Source organism: Lolium perenne, chromosome 1, assembly GCF_019359855.2.
Source record: "Lolium perenne isolate Kyuss_39 chromosome 1, Kyuss_2.0, whole genome shotgun sequence".
Lineage (NCBI taxonomy): Eukaryota > Viridiplantae > Streptophyta > Magnoliopsida > Poales > Poaceae > Lolium > Lolium perenne.
In genome coordinates this window covers 75,109,323-75,128,225 of record NC_067244.2, presented here as the reverse complement: position 1 = coordinate 75,128,225, position 18,903 = coordinate 75,109,323, and the positions used below count along the sequence as shown (strand labels likewise).

General features: G+C 42.7%; 1 protein-coding gene and 1 long non-coding RNA gene across 2 annotated transcripts; both read left to right on the top strand.

The window, feature by feature from the left end:
• Positions 1–461: 461 nt before the first annotated feature.
• On the top strand, positions 462–4,017 carry LOC127293529 (probable glycerol-3-phosphate acyltransferase 3). The gene is made up of 2 exons (XM_051323172.2): positions 462–1,237; positions 2,993–4,017. The coding sequence occupies exons 1-2, from the start codon at positions 515–517 to the stop codon at positions 3,890–3,892; spliced, it is 1,623 nt and encodes a 540-aa protein (XP_051179132.1). The 5' UTR covers positions 462–514; the 3' UTR covers positions 3,893–4,017.
• A 12,133-nt stretch (positions 4,018–16,150) lies between these two features.
• On the top strand, positions 16,151–18,552 carry LOC127293523 (uncharacterized). Its single transcript, XR_007845901.2, has 2 exons — positions 16,151–18,027; positions 18,282–18,552. It is a non-coding gene; the product is annotated as an uncharacterized lncRNA (long non-coding RNA).
• The last annotated feature ends 351 nt before the right edge of the window (positions 18,553–18,903 follow it).

Sequence of the window (18,903 nt, the reverse complement as noted above, 5' to 3'; positions counted from 1 at the left end):
CCCACCAAAAATGCTGATGTGGCAGGTAATTATGCATGAGAGAGAAGATTAGAGTATCATAGGTAGATACTGTATCATAGCGCATATCACGAGAAAATTTAGTATCAAATAAATCTTGTACACAAATTTGTATTGGGATTCTAAAAATCAATTAATATAGCAAAACTATGATACTAGCCTATGATACTATGCATTATGGATCTAGTATCATAGAAAAGTATCATATACATGATACTACTATATGATACTACCCACTATGGCCAGCCTGACAGTATCCTGCAATACACCTTTTTGGACAGCTATACATGCCATGTCAACATTGACACGGCTCATACATTCCCCTAGTCCTACCTGTTCCTCCAACTCCACCCAACAAAAGACCGGTCAAACTTCAAATGCTTCTGGCCACCGAGTACTTGCTTAGTTGCCATCCCTAGTGCTATATAAGTACACCACCCGCAAGTACTGCAGACCTCACAAGCAAAACAACCACAGCGACGTGAAGCACACCGCCATGGTGAAGAAGCCCTCTCCTTTCCGCAAGTCCTTTAGCCCCATCCGCCGGCTCCTCCGGCGAAACCTCTCAGGCCGGCACTACCGCCACCCAACCACAGCAACAACGGCGAAGACTACTACATCTTCGCCGCCAGCAGAAAACCTACAAGGCCAAACGGTAATAGTCGACGTAGAGGCGTGGCTCCTACGGTCGCGGCTATCTACCTTCGCCTACTTCATGCTCGTTGCCGTCGAGGCTGGCGGCTTCCTTCGCGGCCTCCTTCTCCTGCTCTCCTATCCTTTCATGTGTCTCCTCAGCGGCGACATGCGGCTCAGGGCCATGGTGATGGTGACCTTCTTTGGGCTGCGTGAGAAGGAAGTTGCTAGGGTTGGCAAGGCAGTTCTGCCGAAGCTCTTCTTGGAAGAGATGGCCATGGAAGGGCTAGACGCGGTGAAGGACGCGAGGAGGGTGGTGGCGGTGTGTACCTTGTTTCCGAGGGTGATGGCCGAAGGGTTCTTGAAGGAGTACCTTCGTGTGGACACCGTGGTGGGGAAGGAGGTCATGGCGGTCGCCGGGCGTTACGTCGGGTTTATCGTAGATGAAGCGTTAACCCTCCAGACGGATGGAGCTCCAGTTGGGGAGGAAATGAAGGAGATGATGAACAAGGGCAAGCATGAGGAAGCGTTTGGGCTTGTCGGAACTGGCAGCAGGATGAACCATCTGTTTTCGTATTACTGCAAGGTGAGTCTTCTTGTCATTCCGCTCGCAAAAAGAAAAGAGTCTTATAGTTATCCGAGAAAAGCAAGAAACCTGTCATTGCAGTAACAAAGTTATTACAAAGCTAAAACTAGAAAATGAATAATTAGTCGTATACTATCTGCACAGGGAAGAACAAAAATAATTACGGTTCATATTGACATTTTAAACTAAGTTGTTATTCGATCGTGTACATATTTTGCCTATAAGGAAGTCCTTAATATTCAGATAGTAAACTTTCTAGGTCGAGAGATGTGCAACGCAATGATACTATCTGTCAGAAAGTTAAGTTCGCCGTAGCGAACATTCCCTGGTTAATTAGGATAAATTTGGTAACGGTGGATAGGAATATTCACAAGAAAACACTATTCGTGCAGCAGCTAGGATGCGTCCCCGTATGTATGTGTGCAAGACTGCAAGTTCAAAGTCCTTGTTAGATCAACCACATTGTTGCAATGATCAAATTTATTTCGCTAATAGAAGAAGTTCGATATTCATGCTATATGGCAATATATATGCACAAGTCTGAGATATAAAGTACATAAGTCGAATATTTGGATTGTGAATTAGCACCGAGACATATCATATGCATGCCGTGTACGTATGGGTCTACCCGCAAAAAAAAAAGTACGTATGGACTAGAGTGTACATGAAGTTCCAGGGTACTATATATTACCTCGGTTCCAAAAGCAAAATAAGTAGGTTTGTAAAAAAAAACTTATATTTCGGAACGGACTTACCTGGGAATCGCACATCTAAGCAAAATAAATAAATCAGCTGCATGTCACCAATATTTATTTATTTTGACTTTCTGAGATGACTTGTAGAAAGCAATGGGTAGGGGGCGTTTGGTGTGAAACTTGGGGCATATGATATATAGGAGCATATTTCAAGCTAGCATATCCTCCTCTTAGTTGAAGTTTGGTGGCAACGGATACCTACCTAGGTGTCGTGCGGAGTAATGTTAGACAGCTTCCTAAGTAAAGATGTTAAAATATATATTGCCAGCTACTTTCATGCTATAGTTGAAGTAATTATTTTTTTCACTGGGGTGGATAGTGAAGTAGTTGGAGCAAGAAAACGGTACTGTATCTCAGCATATTCACGATCAGAGAATGAAACATACTTAATTACTTTAGCGCCCACATACCTCGTAGCAAGAACTTGTCGTTAAATTTTCAGATTTTTTACCGCCCAAAGATTTATCATTATCCAGTCTAATTTTTCCTACATTTAAATTTCATTATTTTTTTACTTACTAAAATTCGAAAATTAATTTCGATACTTATAACATAAAGTTGTAAAATAAAATGAATCAAAGTAGCATACTGAAAACTACAGGTAGTCTAAATGTGTACTAACTACTAAGCGAGACTTGTTGCAGATTTTTGTTTCTTTTTTTTATTTTTCGAACCATGCAACAGAGCCTTGCAAGTATTAAAATAGACGAGGAAAAAACCACAAAAGTGGTTAGAGTTTACAGAACAACCAAGCGAACAACCAAGCGGTTCACAGAAACTGAAGAAAAATAGACTACTCGACCTTCTAACTACACGGGAAAGATTAAGCGACCTGCACTAGCTAAAGACCATTGCCTCCCTTCTGTCTTGATTTGATCCATTAGCACATTGACTAGCTTGAAAGCGTTAGCGACCAGATAGATTTTCGTTTCTCCCTAATATAAACAATCAACAACCTTCTAAATATGAACTACACTAAATTACAGCATCTTTATTTCAGGAAACCTATGCTGTGAGCGAGGCCGACAAGAAGTCATGGCAGCCACTGCCGAGGGACAAGTACCCCAAACCCTTGGTCTTCCACGACGGCCGCCTCGCCTTCACGCCGACCTTCCCGGCCGCCATCGCCATGTACACATACCTCCCGTTCGGCATCGTCCTGGCCATTTTTCGCAGCTTAGCGTACAGCCTCCTACCCTACTGCGTCTCCATCCCGCTGGGGGCGCTCACCGGAATGCGCTCCCGCGTCATCGCCGGCCCGCCCATCGACGCCACCGAGAAAAGCAAGGCAGGCGGCCGCCTCTACGTGTGCAACCACCGCACCCTCCTGGACCCGATCACTGTCGCGGCATGTCTTAACAAGCCAGTTACCGCGGTCACGTACAGCGTCAGCCCCGTCTCCGAGCTGATCGCGCCCATCCGCACGGCGAGGCTGACCCGGGATCGGGACGAGGACCGGCGGCGCATGGCGGCGCTACTGGCGCGCGGGGACCTCGTGGTCTGCCCCGAGGGAACCACCTGCCGGGAGCCGTACCTGCTCAGGTTCAGCCCGCTGTTCACCGAGCTCACCGCCGAGGTCACGCCCGTCGCGCTCGAGACGAACGTCGACATGTTCTACGGCACGTCCACGAAGCCGGCGTCCAAGGTGCTCGACCCGCTGTACTTCATGATGAATCCGCGGCCGGACTACCGCGTCGAGTTCTTGGACCCGGTTCGTACTGCGACTTCGACCAACAGTCAGGAGGACCACAACAAAAGCCAAACCATCGAGGCGGCGAACCGAGTACAGCGTGTGCTCGGCGAGGCCCTTGCGTTCGAGCTCACCGAACAAACCAGGAAAGACAAATACATGATGCTGGCCGGGAACGAAGGGGTCGTGGAAGGCAAGGTGAAGAAGTAGGTGTGCAAGTACAACAGTGTGCAGTTAGCTTTTGATGTGTGTGTGTGTGTATGATGTAATTCTTTATTGATTGGTTTTCTTCTCATTCCTAGTTGCATATTTGGAATAATTGTTGGTTGTATGTACATGTGCATATATATATATACTTATATGTTGTGTGGAAATTCATAAAAATAAATTTAAAATTGTTATAAACGTGATAAACAAAAGAACGGAGAACGAACAAATCAAACAGAGGGGACACAAGGATTTAAGGTGGAAAACCCCCTCCAATGAGCTCAAAAAAAAACCCACTAATGCGATTGTCTAGACAACATCGTAGATTTTCATGAAGCGATAAACCCTAGTGGCGGCTTACAAGAGGTATTGATAAACGGTGATGATGATCCGTACCACAAATTTCATCATGTAGCATGAAACGGTTGCCTAGATTTCTCCCTGAACAACAAAGAAAATACTCAGTTATACCAACCAAATTTGATCAAAGCTCAATCATGGCAACACCAACTAGGTTTGTCATCATATTAGCGAGATTATCATGAGAACTAGTCTTGCATACCTTCAGTTAAGCTTGCTGCTGTCTACTGCTGGCGCGCAGTTGACGTGGGAGGTAGAAATCTCTGTGGTGTAATTTTCCTTCGTTCCCAGGCAACGGCGCCAGAAAATAGCTTGATGTCTACGCACGCTTCTATTCCTGTAGACAGTGTTGGGCCTCCAAGAGCAGAGGTTTGTAGAACAGCAGCAAGTTTCCCTTAAGTGAATCACCCAAGGTTTATCGAACTCAGGGAGGTAGAGGTCAAAGATATCCCTCTCAAGCAACCCTGCAATCACGATATAAGAAGTCTCTTGTGTCCCCAACACACCTAATACACTTGTCAGATGTATAGGTGCACTAGCTCGGCGAAGAGATAGTGAAATACAAGTAATATGGATGAATATGAGTGGTAATAGCAATCTGAAATAAATATGGCAACGAGTAAATATGTAGCAGAACAGTAAATAAACGGGGATTCGATGTTTGGAAACAAGGCCTAGGGATCATACTTTCACTAGTGGACACTCTCAACATTGATCACATAACTGAATAAATAAATGCTACTTTCTCTACACTCTCTTGTTGGATGACAAACACCATTCATTGTGTAGGGCTACAAGAGCACACCTCAAGCCGGAGTTAACAAGCTCCACAACATCCGGTGTTCATATTTAAGTAACCTCTAGAGTGCATAATAGACCATTGCAATTTAGACCGAGTACTAACATAGCATGCACACTGTCACCGTCAGACTATGAAAGGGGAATAGATCACATCAATACCATTATAGTAATAGTTAACTTCATAATCTACAAGAGATTACAATCATAACCTACGCCAAGTACTACATGATGCACACACTGTCAACATTACATCATGGAGGCGGAATAGAGTACTTTAATAACATCACTAGAGTAGCACATAGATTGATAGTGATACAAAGCTCATCATATGGATCTCAATCATGTAAGGCAGCTCATGAGATCATTGTATTGAAGTACATGGGAGAGAGATTAACCACATAGCTACCGGTACAGCCCTTAGCCTCGAGGGAGAACTACTCCCTCCTCATCATGGGAGACAGCAGCGGTCATGAAGATGGCGGTGGTGTCGATGGAGATGCCTTCCGGGGGCAACTCCCCGTCCCGGCGGCGTGCCGGAACAGAGACTTCTGTCCCCCGAATCTTGGCTTCGCGATGGCGGCGGCTTTGGAACTTTTCTCGTATCGTGGCTTATTGGTATCGAAGTTTTAGGTTGCGATGGCTTAAATAGGCGAAGAGGAGGAGTCGGAAGGGTCCTGGGGGCCCACACAGTAGGGGGCGCCCCCCTCCCCCCCCTCTGGCCGCGCCGCCATGTTGTGTGGAGGCCCTGGGCCTCCCCTCTGGTCCCTCTTCGGTGCTCTGGAAGCTTCCGGTGAAAATAAGATATTGGGCGTTGATTTCGTCCGATTCCGAGAATATTTCCTTTGTAGGATTTCTGAAACCAAAAACAGCAGAAAACAGGAACTGGCATTTCGGCATCTTGTTAATAGGTTAGTTCCGGAAAATGCATCAAAACGATATAAAGTGTGAACAAAACATGTAGGTATTGTCATAAAACTAGCATGGAACATAAGAAATTATAGATACGTTGGAGATGTATCACTTGCGCAGCAATATCACGAATATAATGGTACTTAACACCGTAAGGGTGAAGAAGTAGGTGTGTGCGGTGAACCAACATACCACTGCATGTTATATTATGCAAGTCATTAACATAACACCGATAAAGCACCGTTCTAGTAGTATTATATCCCTCAGCGGTACAACAAAAACATCACGAGTCCAAGGTATGACTGTAAAATTACAACTCTGACTCCTTACAAAAGATCATCACAACCTCCTACTTACAATGAGGTGAAACTACAAATAGAAATCTAGAAGAATAACTTGTAGACTAGGTTTATCACTAGCTCTACCTATAAAGGTACTTGGCTTGCTAAAGAAACTACAGGTGGACATTAGGATGAGGAAATTGGTCCCTTCTTCTCTTAGTCTATGTCTCCACCATAATTAGTGTAGAAGTTTGACTCCATGGACTTCGCTAATTGAGTTATGCCGCTTGTAGTAGTTGACTCATATATCTTCGAGTTTCACAGGAGATTCTTCTTCAATGATCTCCCAATCTAAGCAAGGGATTTTAGAAGGAACGGGTGAGGACGGTTGTACTCAGCAAGTTTAATATATAGGAATATGTGGTTCATGCTAACTATAGCCGTGGATCAAACAATCATTGGCTAATGCAAGTTATTGTAAACATCTTTTCAAAAAGTTGATTTTATTTTGAAAATTTGTGTCAATCAACCTTCATAGGGTGTCTAGAGATTTTTGGAGTTCCTTTCCTTCTGCGTCCACAATTCTTCCCTAGAAAAGGGAGTGATAAGCCACAATTTAATACATGTTGCAGAGGTGCGTTACTTTTTTCATAGGAGATTCTTATCCTCGTTACGAACAGGGTCCGGTATTCTTGTTCACGCTTCATTTATTCTGAGGCCCAGTATAATATCCTCTCCTTCTCCATGATCCCACACACCTACCATTTTGTAAACCACTTTCTGTCAGCTGATTCTCCCATCTAGTCTCAGGCCAGCTCGTTACAATCCCTCATAGACACCTGAACCCGCCATCCTGCCGGATGGGGATTTATAGGGTCTCCCAACTTCTCGGCCTCTTTAGACTCACAATGGGCGCAATGTCCGTTGATCTGCGAAAGGAAGAAGACTTGGCTGACTTTCCCTGAGCTATCATAGACCTCATTGTTAACGTGTAATATACTTTGAAAGAATCACTAAACGACATCTATTGTTAGTCTTACCTGAATACATACAATCAGCAGACTTGTGTTAATAGTACTAGTAAAAGTAAGTTTTTATGGAGATCCCCGCCATCAGCAGACTAGCTATATATGGGAACAAGTAGCTTTGTTTGTATACTATAACTGTAACTTGCCTATGCTTTGTATTGGTGATATGAACAAAATTTTGTGTGATATGGACAAGAATTCCTCTAAAATGTGAATCGATCACGCATGAATGGTTTCCGATCTTTGGGTAAACAATGTGGATTCTTTGATCTTGGATTTAATGGACCGGCTTACACGTGGACTAACAAACGCTTCTCTTCAAACCCACTTTCGAAAGGCTAGATAGATGTTTGGTCAACGTTGAATCATGTAGTGTCTATCCTATTTCAAATGTTTATAACATGCCCCTCATTCAAAGTTTAAGTGATCATGTTGCCATTCTTCTGTCCACGGAAGGATGGCTTAGAAGAAATAAAAAAAGCTTTAAATTTGAAAATTGGTGGCTGAAAAAACAAGATTTACAACATGTATGTTTAGCTTGCTTCAAATAATAAATCTTTCTCGAATAGGATTAACCATCTTTCAGGTTCTCTTATGATATGGTGTAAGAAAAGGTATCCCTTGAAGCAACTAAACAATCTAGAAGACCAAATCAAACAAATCCAATTGAAGCCTTTTGGATGAGCAATACTATGGAAGCTTCGTTGGTGACAAGGTATGAACAAACAATGACAAAACGGACATATTCATATATGCACCGAGCAAAGAAGCAATGGATTAAAGATGTGGAAAGAAATACTTCTTTGTTCATCATGCCATTGTTAAGTATGAAAACAATGTCTTATAATTGATGCCCGATAGAATTAGAAATACCTTTGTCAACTACTTTAGATCTATTTTTTGCTTCGACAAACTAACAATGGAAGGCCCTTCATCCATACACAACCTACACAAGATACGCAAGACTACACATATTCCATTCCGAATGAAAAAGAGGTGTTCGAGACACTCAAAGACATTAAAATAAATACTTCACCAGGACCGTATGTCTTTAATATTGAATTCTACATTGATACATGGAATTTGATAGGACCGGATGTCATGCAACAGGTAGAAAACTTTTAGAACAAGTATCATGCCAGCCCATATTAATGATACTCGCAAAGCTCCATATCCAAAAAAAGCTAGTTCCTTTGGGCCTAATCGTCTTTGCAATGTTATATACAAAATTATTTCTAAATGTATTTCTCATAGACTAAAACCTCATTTGTCGGACTATATTCATCCTTCTCAACAAGCTTTTACGGAAGGAAGACACATAAGCAATAGTATCATTGTATCTCAAGAGATCACCCACTCTTTTTCTCTTAGCTCATGGAAAGATAAAGCTTTCATGCTGAAAATTGACCTTGCCAAAGCTTTCGCTAGGCTTGAATGGAATTTCATGATTGCAGCACTAGCACGTAAAGGGTTGCATGATCATTTCATAAATCTTATACATGCTTGTGTCTCTTCGCCGACTTTCTTAGTTGTTATTAATGGGAATCCTTTTGCAAAATTCCGAGGAGACAGAAGCAAGACAAGGGTGTCCCTTGTCCCAGCCATACTTATTCGTCCTTGCGACAAATCAACTATCTATTGCCCTGCAGAAAGCCATGTATGACAACTGTTTTGCAAGGATAGCTTTAGAACAAAATTTTCCTCCTATCCACTCTCTACTCTTTGAAGATGATATTTTAGTATGTGGATAGGCTACGGAACAAGAGGCCTTGAGAATGAAGCAAATATTGTATGAATTATGTCTCCAATCTAGGCAAACACCAAACTAGGGGAAATCTTGAGTTATATTCAACAAACACATCTCGGTAAGCACTCACCAAACCATCAATTAATTTTTCTCTCTCCCGGACATTGATGAAAATTTCATTCATCTTGGACATCCACTCATCATTCCTGGTAAGGATAGAACTGGTGCTTACAACTATGTTTATTTCAAATTTCAATCCAAACTCTCAACTTACAAAGCTAACCAACTCTCACATGTGGCTAGACTAGAGCTTATAAAATATGTTTTCTCTTCTATCCATGTCTATTACATGTCTAATATCGTGTTCACCAAAAATTTAATTAAAAACCTTACATTATCATTAGAATTTTTGGAGGAATGGGATTATGGAGCAAACGAATTCGAAAATTCTTTGCTTGAGAGCTTTGGTAAGATATTTGTTCATCACAAAATGAAGGAGGTTTGGGAATCCGAAATTTGCAGGCAATGAATCAAGGTCTCATTCTGATGGCAACTTGGTGAATTGCAGATCATTTGCATGATTTCCTCCATGTTGTTTTGAAATCTAAATATTTTCCCGACTCCTCCATTTGACGCCCAAATGCAAACACTCCCAAATCTTCTCTGTAGGCCTCCATTATCAAAATCCTATCAATTCTAAAGGCTCATTCCTTTTACCAACTCTCAGAAGGTTGTATCTCCATGTGGAGCACACTCCTTGGTGCAACGACTAGGCTCACATCTATGATAATTTAATCATACAACCCGGTAACTTCACTTACCCAGCTTAATTGAAAGACCTTTGGAACCCAAACCAACAAACTTGGGACCACCATATCATTGACTCTCTCTTCCAAGCTCACATGGATACCATTACAAAAAAAAATACTCCAATCATAGGCTCGTAGGATGAATATTTTTTGTGTTGAAAATGAACACTGGGTAAATGCAATTTAAAAAGTGCATACCGTGCTTGCCTTCAAAATTTGCAGGAACAAGGAGAGCCAAGACCACGACAGGTACACCCTTCCACTAAGAATATTATAATTCAAATTTGGAAGAACAATCAAATAACTCTGAGATTCCAAGCATTTGGGTAGATATTACTGGCGAAAGGTGATGCCAACTAGTGCAAGAGCAGGTAAGTACAACGAATATATTAGCAAACTTTGTAGCACGTCGATACGTTGCAAACGTATCTATAATTTTAGATGTTCCATGTTTGTTTTACACCAATTCCAATATGTTTTGTTTACACTTCGTGGAAATTTTATGAATTTTCCGGAACTACCCTATTGACAAGATGCCACAGAGTTAGTTCTTTCTGCTGTTTTGTATTTCAGAAAAGTTGTACAGGAAATATTCTAGGAATTGGACAAAACAAAAGCCAAAGTTGCTATTTTACCTAAACGGAGACGGAGTCCAGAGGAGAGACGGAGGGGGGGGTCAGGAGCCGGCCAGACCATTCCTTGGCGCGGCCCAGGCCCTGACGCGCCAAGGCGTGGTGTGGGGCCACCTGGCGCCCACCGACCTCGCCCTTCCACCTATAAATTGCCTCCGACGCGAAAACGCTGAAGAATCCAGCCTCCATCCACGAAAAGTTCCGTCACTGCCGTCATCGTCCAGACGAGTTTTGGGTGTCAGAAGTTCCTATTCTGGCACCCTGCCGGGACGGGGATCGACCCTCGGAGCCATCTCCATCGACTCCATCGCTGCCACTTCGACTCCATGATGGTTAGTGAGTAGTTCCCCTTGGACTACAGGTTCTCGGTTGTAGCTAGTTGGTACTCTCTCTCCCATGTACTTCAATACAATGATCCCATGAGCTGCCTTACATGATTAAGACCCATATGATGTAATCGGTGTTGTGTTTGTTGGGATCCGATAAATTGTGGAATTATGATCAGATTGTTCATCATGTTATCACACTATTGTTATTTGAGATCTTGCATGCTCTCCGGTACTTGTAGTTACCTTGATCAAGTAGTTGCATATATCTCCAAGAGGGAGTATTTATGCTCGATAATGGGTTCATGCCTCCAGTTTTCTGGAAGAGCGACAATAACTTCTAAGATTGTAGATGTGTTGTTGCTACTAGGGAGAAAACAACAATGTTTGGTCTAAGGATAATTCTATTGTTTACTTTAGACACATTTCTTAATGCGATAGTCTGTTGCTTGTAACTTAATGCTGGAAGGGGTTCGGATGATAATCTAAAGGTGGATTATTAGTCATAGACGCAGTGGGATTACGTTCTATGTATTATGTTGTAATGCCCAATTAAATACTACAGTAACCTTTATCTTATCATAGCATGCATTTTCATGCCCTCACAATTATCAATTGTCCAACTGTAATTTGTTCACCCAACATATGTTATTTGGAGAGTTACCACTAGTTTAGATAGCTAGGAACCCCGGTCCTTCTGTCATCATCATTGCTCTACAGTCAAGTATGCACTGGAATATTTTCAGTGTCATCTCCTCTGTGCTATTGCTGCTTGCCATTGCTCTCATATTACTGCTACTTTCACATCACCCCTATTACTAGTGTTTTTCCAGGTGCAGCTGAATTGACAACTCTGTTGTTAAGGCTTATAAGTATTCTTTACCTCCCCTTGTGTCGAATCAATAAATTTGGGTTTTACTTCCCTTCAAGATTGTTGTGATCCCCTATACTTGTGGGTCATCACACGTGTGGATTGGAGGAGAACCAAACACATCTTTCCTTCACTTACAACTTTCTTCGAGCTGACCATGGCATATAAGAACTTATATGCTTATTGCTAATACTGATTCTCCCACTCAACTGATTCTAAAAATTCTAAACATGAACCATCCTTATGCCAATCTTCAAAACATCTTGACTTTTATGTGGTGCATTTGGAAAATGAGTAATGGTTGTTTATTTAACAAAAAATAGAGCCACCCAAAACGGGTCCATCATATGGTGAATGATATCAACCAGAACATGGAGATGGTTAATGTACTACAGGTTTATGGCTCGGTGCAATTCTCTTCCCATGGCACTAACCCAAGCATGGCTTCAAGAAATGTAGGTGAAGAGGAATCTCAATTTGTGATGATCAAGCAAGGGGAACCAATCAAGATGGATTTGTCAATACAAGGAAAAATAATAATTTCAAACGCAACATGGAAGACAAAAGTAGTTCCTGGTTCTCAAGGAAGAGCGCACACTGGTCTTGGAGTTCATTGCGAGATTAAGGAAATCCAACTTATGGCAACAATTCTTATTCAAGACTCAACAGCCAAGGCCCCGTTGTCGTTGCCATTGCATGCTCAAGCCCTAGCTTTACTCTTGGAGACAACTATTGCACACCGTTTGCAAGCCATTTATGGTCATTTTTCTCACAGACAATCTTACTTTGTCAAGAGCAGTTGTATCAGTAAAAACTACATATCCTACCTTGGTAATAAGAGAGCAAATAGTAAATTATAGGTTTCAAGAGAGCTCCAAACACAAGTTTATCATATCAAAAGAGATACTAATGAATTTTCTCATCGGCAAGACAATTGCCTTGTAGCTCTAGCTCTTCAAGTTTCCTCTCTACAGACATTTGTAATGCACCTTGTAATTATATTTGAGCTGAATGTAAATTTGGCATGCTCGGCTCTTCCCTTTTTACAAAATGACTAAGATCTAGACATGGCGAAACAGGAAACATTATGAGTCCAAACTGAACTCCATCATTAAAATCGGGCTGGAATCTACTATATTGTGATGAAATGCAAGTTCTACGGTATCATAACTGGAATCCAATATGAGCCTATTTTGTAGTATGGGTTCCATCATGGTATTGGCTGTTTTTTTAGGTAACTGGAAAATATATTAAGCTAGCAAGCCGCCTTATTAAAAACCTTCCAGTCCCCTTAGGTACCCTAGAAGAAAAAGAGTGTATCTGAAATTTTCTGCTCCAAGATCAAAGTTTGGTTACATCGTTTAACAACTTGTCTAGAAGGAACCTAGGGGGATCATTGTCCTAAGTACAAGAATTTTTGCTGCTAAAACTATGACGAGCTGGCTCATGGGCCACCTTGTTTGCTTCTTGTGGACAGAAATTGAAGGACACCTCGCCAATGGAAGCCACTTTGTCGACACAGTCCGCAAATATTATAGAAGATTCATTCCACCAGATAGATTTGTCCTCCAGAACAAGCTTCTATTATGTCCATCGAGTCCGATTCAACAACAATGCGCTTACTGCGTAATGATTCAGCTAGTATCAAGCCTTGACGCATGGCCTCCGCCTCTGCCATCGCTGCCGACGCCACATGCGGTAATAGAACTGTCTTTTATGCTACAAACCGGCCCTCGTAATCACGGACCACAGCACTCGCAACCCATGTTCTTTCTTACAAGTAGAAAGCAGCATCAATGTGCAATTTCATCATACGCGTCTCCGGTCTAGTCCAAGTGGCAGTACTTTCTTGGCCCCTCCTCGTCAGTCGGCAATTGAAAGAATCAAAAGTTTGCACTTATAGATAGGTGGGACAAATTCATCTCGGGTTCTTTTTGTCTGAATCCACCAAAGGTACCAACATGTCAAAACGATCACTTCCTTTAAACACACACTCTCCAAACCTTGCATGATATTATGTTGAAGCCTCATGAGATGTTCTGGGACCACAGAGTTGGATCTGTCAACACTTGTAGCTTCTTCAGTCAAGTTACTTAGACCCAAGGCTTGCATCTCTGTATAGGAAGAGCAGATCCACGACCGTTTCTGTTCCCTGATTGCATATTGGGCATTCCCCTGACTTACCAATATGGTGATTTGCTAATACACATTTTAATGGAATGATTCCATGAAGAGAGTGCCATATGAAAATCTTAACCTTGCTTGGGACATGTAGCTTCCAGACTGATTTCCAGACAGGATTCGTCACTGATACACTAGGAGAAGCCATTTGTGAGGCATTGGCTCCAAACTGATACTCCCACTGCATATGATACCCCGATCTGACCATATACTGCCCGTGTTTTGGGTGACTCAAAGCAACAAAATCTTGGAATTCCTGATTATTAATCGGAATCTGTCTAATCCATTCCTTATCCACGGTACAAAACAACATGTTTAGGAGTTCCTCGTCCCATTGTCCCGTAACATGACTTCTCAAGTCAGAGACTTTCGTATAAACCACACCAGCCTAGGCGAGATGACCTTCCTTGTACTCATATTAATCATTTCTCCATTGCCAAATCTCTAAATAAATCCACATTTAAAAGTAGAGAGCCCAGCCACTATGCTTTGCCAAGTAAAAGATGATCATGTTTTGGGCCAGTTTCAAAATATCACCATGGGGATAGTATTTAGCCCTTAGAACCTGAGCACACATAGAGTCAGGTTCATTAGTCAGCCTCCAAACTTGTTTAGCTAGCATTGCCAAATTGAAAGAGTGGAAATCTTTAAAACCCATGCCGCCATCACTTTTGGGGTAGAAAACCTTCCACCTCGCAACCAATGCATCTTATTGCTATTACCATCACCCCCTCCCCCCCACCAGAAACTGGAAATTGCATCCATCATACTTTTGCAAACTCCTTTTGGGATTAGGAAAACAGACATTGCATCCAATGTTGGTTGCAAGTAAGTTGCATTATTCATATCAAGTTTCATGAGAATAAGCGAATATCAGCAAATAACAGGTGTGATACTAACGGTGCATTTCTACACACCCTAATCCCATCGATGCCACCATCTTCTTCTTCATACAACAAAAGACCGGATAATCCCTTCGCACAACGGAGGAACAAATATGGAGATAGCGGATCCCCTGGCGGAGGCCTCTAGTATGAGTGAACATATCAGTTTCATCAGAGTTGAATCTCACTTCATACCTAACCGAGCTGACACAAGCCATCATAAGAGAAATCCATCTTTCGGTGAACCCCAAACATCGCACCATATTTTCCAAAAAGATACACTTAACATGGTCATAAGCTTTGTGCATATCAAGCTTGACTACACATGTTCCATTAGTGCTAGATCTCTTTATTTTGATTGAGTGGATACATTCATACGCCACCAGAACATTATCAGTTATTAGTCACCCTGGGACAAAGGCACTTTGTGTAGGAGCAATGATTTCAGGGAGAATTGCCTATAATCTCTGAGCTAGCATTTTGGATGTAATTTTGTAGATAACATTACACAAGATTATTGGGCGAATCTGTGTAATATTTTCAGGATCATTGACCTTGGGAATCAACACACCAATAGTATCATTCCAGCCTTCTGAAATTATCCCAGTATTCGGCGTCTGCAAGACTTCAGTGGTTATTTCTTCTCCAAAAACATCCCAAAACTATTTATAAAAATCTGCGTGCAATCCATCCGGCCTTGGCGCTTTAAGATCTCCAATACTAAAGATAGCTTTCCTCACATCTTCTGCCGAGAATGGAGCTAATAAACTTTCGTTCAGAGCTTCAGCGAATCTTGGTAAATTTTTTGCCATCGTCTCCCGGTCAAGGTCATGTACCTTGGAAGTAAAAAAAGGTTTTATAAAATCATAGATTACTGGTTTAGAGGCTTCCTACTTTCCATGCAATTGTCATCATCAGTTTTGAGCTTCTTGATATAGTTCTTATTTGGACGGGCTGAGGCAAAATTATGGAAGAAGGTAGTATTTCTATCACCAAGCTATACCCAATTTTCTCTTGAACGCTATAACCAAGGTATCTCCTCTTGTTCAAGTAATAGCTCGACCAAGTCCGCCATTTCCTTTGCAACCGCTTCATTCTCATCATTCATCGGGCCATTCATTGCATTCTCCATCTTTTGCTACATCCAACGAAGACGTTATGCGGCTTTTTTAGAACATAATTATCCCACTCGTGGAGAGATTTATGCATGTGCCCTAAATTGGCTAACACGCCACCAACAGTGGCATCTCACACCTTTTCCCATGCCGTTGTAACAGCATCACGAAATCCCACCTCATGCAGCCATTTGGACTCAAACCATCGCGTCTCAATTCTATGAACAGTCACTAGTTGGTGATCAGTATCCATGAGAATTGGTCAATGATCATACTTTGTATAATCGAGGTGTAACACCACATCCCCAGGATGCATTGTGACCCAAGCCCCATTAGACACAACCTTGTCTAGTCTTTCTTTAATTCTCCCTCTCTTCCAAGTAAATTTCCCCCCTTGAAAACCAAGGTCTTCAAGCTCGCAATCCGTCAAGGCATCACGGAATGCTTGCAAGAACGAAACTGGACGTTGATTTCCTCCTTCTTTCTCATGCACAAAAAGGATCTCATTAAAATCTCCAAGAATCAGCCACAAATTAGAGTCATGTTTGAGTTCCCTCATTTTATCCCATGTTTTATACTTATCTTCCCACCGATGTTCGCCATATATACCAGTAAGGCACCAAATCCGTCCTTGGCCCTCGTCAACATGGACATCTATATAATCTGGAGTTGAAAACACTTGTTGAATTCATATCTCTCTTTTCCATGTAATCAGACCTCCACTCTCCCATTACTCGAATTTATAATTTTAGAATCCATCTTTAATCTCCTTCTTGACATTCAGGTGGATATTCATCAAGGTGGGTCTCCGACAAAAAAAACCACCTCGGGGTTACTTCCCTTCTGAAGATCAGAGATCATACGAACTGTTGGGGCGTTACCTAGACCCTGATAGTTGAGGCCTAATATCCTCATTGCGACCGGATAGGCTCCTCGAAAGAGCCCGCCGATCCATGCGAAGGGGAGATAGCTCCATCCTTCTTAGAACGTCTGGTTCTAGAATTGTCCTCCTTTGCAGTACCAGCAGTAGCAGGGCTTTGAACACCATCCACCACCATAGCTGCAGCATGATCTCCTTATTTTGACCTAAAATTTCCTCCTCTTCCTACTGATTCATCTCCAGACTCTTCATCGCAGTTGAGTCTGAGGAGCCATTATCATCCATCTCCTCATTAGGCTTCTTAACCGGACTAGAGCTCGTATCAGCTAGTGGATCCTCGGCTTGAGCAACACCATCGACGTAAGCAAGATCATTAAACCTCCAGGATGTCGTACCTCCTCTACCGCGAGCCCCGTTGGCTCCACGTCCTCTTCCCTCTCCATTGCCGTACAGATCAGTCCTACCACCATGGCCACCTCGGCCCCCTCCACAGTTTCCACCCATTCCACGGCCATGCCAAGTAGACCACTCAGCTTGCAAAGATTCGTCCCACTTGAGTTTGTTTTCATCATGGTCTCCAGTTCCACATTCGAGGTGAGAGTGTCCAACAAATCCACAAGCACCACAATACCTCGGCATCTTCTCATATTTAACTTAGATAAAATTCTCTCTTGCCATCTCTTGAGATTGTGACAAACCGCGCTAAAACCTTCCTCACATTCAGCTTCACTTGGGCACGAACAAAGTTTTTTTTTTTTTTTGCGAAACACACGAACAAAGTTACCATGCCTTGGACATTCATCTGGACTTGTAGCACTTTCCCTACTTTTTACTAGAGCATCGTGGCATTGGCTGTTTATTTAGTGGCTGGAAAGAAAAAAAAAACACGGGCAGACTAGTCGAACCAGCCAGTCCCGTTTTTCCTCGGCCGAACCAGGCGTCGATCCCAGACGGAGGCAGTGGCGCGATGCAACAACCGGGAGGCAACGGGGATAGCGGCCGGTCGGTGGCGCGGCCGCTCGACCTGGTCGAGCTGGGCTGGTAGTCCCCGGACTACTCTGCTTCCGTTCTTCCCAGGAGGGTGCGGCCAGATGCGACCTGCCAGAGGTGACGGAGACAGCGGCGGCGGCAGTCGGCCGGCGATGGGGGCCGCTGCACGTTGCTGATCCGGTCCGGAAGTCCCGGTTATGCTTCCTTTCTTCCTCAGCGACCCCGTTGACGAGCCACTCGGAGGCGACGGGGACAGCGACTTCGGCCGCCGGCCATTGGCAGGGACGTAACGATTGTATCGATCGACCCAATCTCCTTCACGCAGTAAGTATATCCTTACTAAGCCCACCCCCTTTTCCAAATACTCTTGATTTTCAATGTTATTGGTTTCTGCTATTGTTCTGTAACACTTTATTTCGCACAAAACCATCTGCGATCATTACAATCTATGGAGTTGTGCTTTAGAAGAGTGATCATTAAAATGTTAGGAAAGGAAACAAAGTCGGTATTTTGATTTTGTCAAATTGGTGAGCCATTGATGTGTATGATTCACTAATTGATGCCATTTGTATCCGTAGGTTAGGTTGGATGATGAAGCTTGGATGGAGAGGTCTACGGTTTCTTTGATTACTGGTACACAAGAGAGTGTCATCATTGCAGATTGTGTGCATAGTCAGGTGGCTGCTAACATGGACGATGGCCAATTGCATTGCAAGTGGAACAGCATCATGCAACAGATTCATTTTACTATGTGCATAGTCAGGTTTCTTTGAAATTACTATGCCGATGTTAACAACATTTGGTTGTTCCTATATACAAATTACTGGAACATCCTCTTTGATCACGTTATGCAACAGATTCATTTTTTGCTAAGTCATATTATGTGATCTGCTGTTAGTGTTGCCATCAAGCCATATTTAATGGAATTATGCATGGCTTTCTTCTTTTTGATCATTGTTGCAAGAAGATGTGGCAAATCTGGAGCAAAGAAGCTGTCTCCCATGGGGCTAGCACACGCCAAGCCATGGCGGCTGCCAGGTATGCTGCTACACATTGTAAGTTGATAATTAGAGCTCCATGCACTGAATTACATCTCAGAGTTGCGGGTCTGTTGAACACTAGGTTTGGTCACTGGTTTGTGCAAAGTTTGTCCCAAGAGTTGCTGGTACATGCAATTTCCTCTACGTCATGTGATACAAC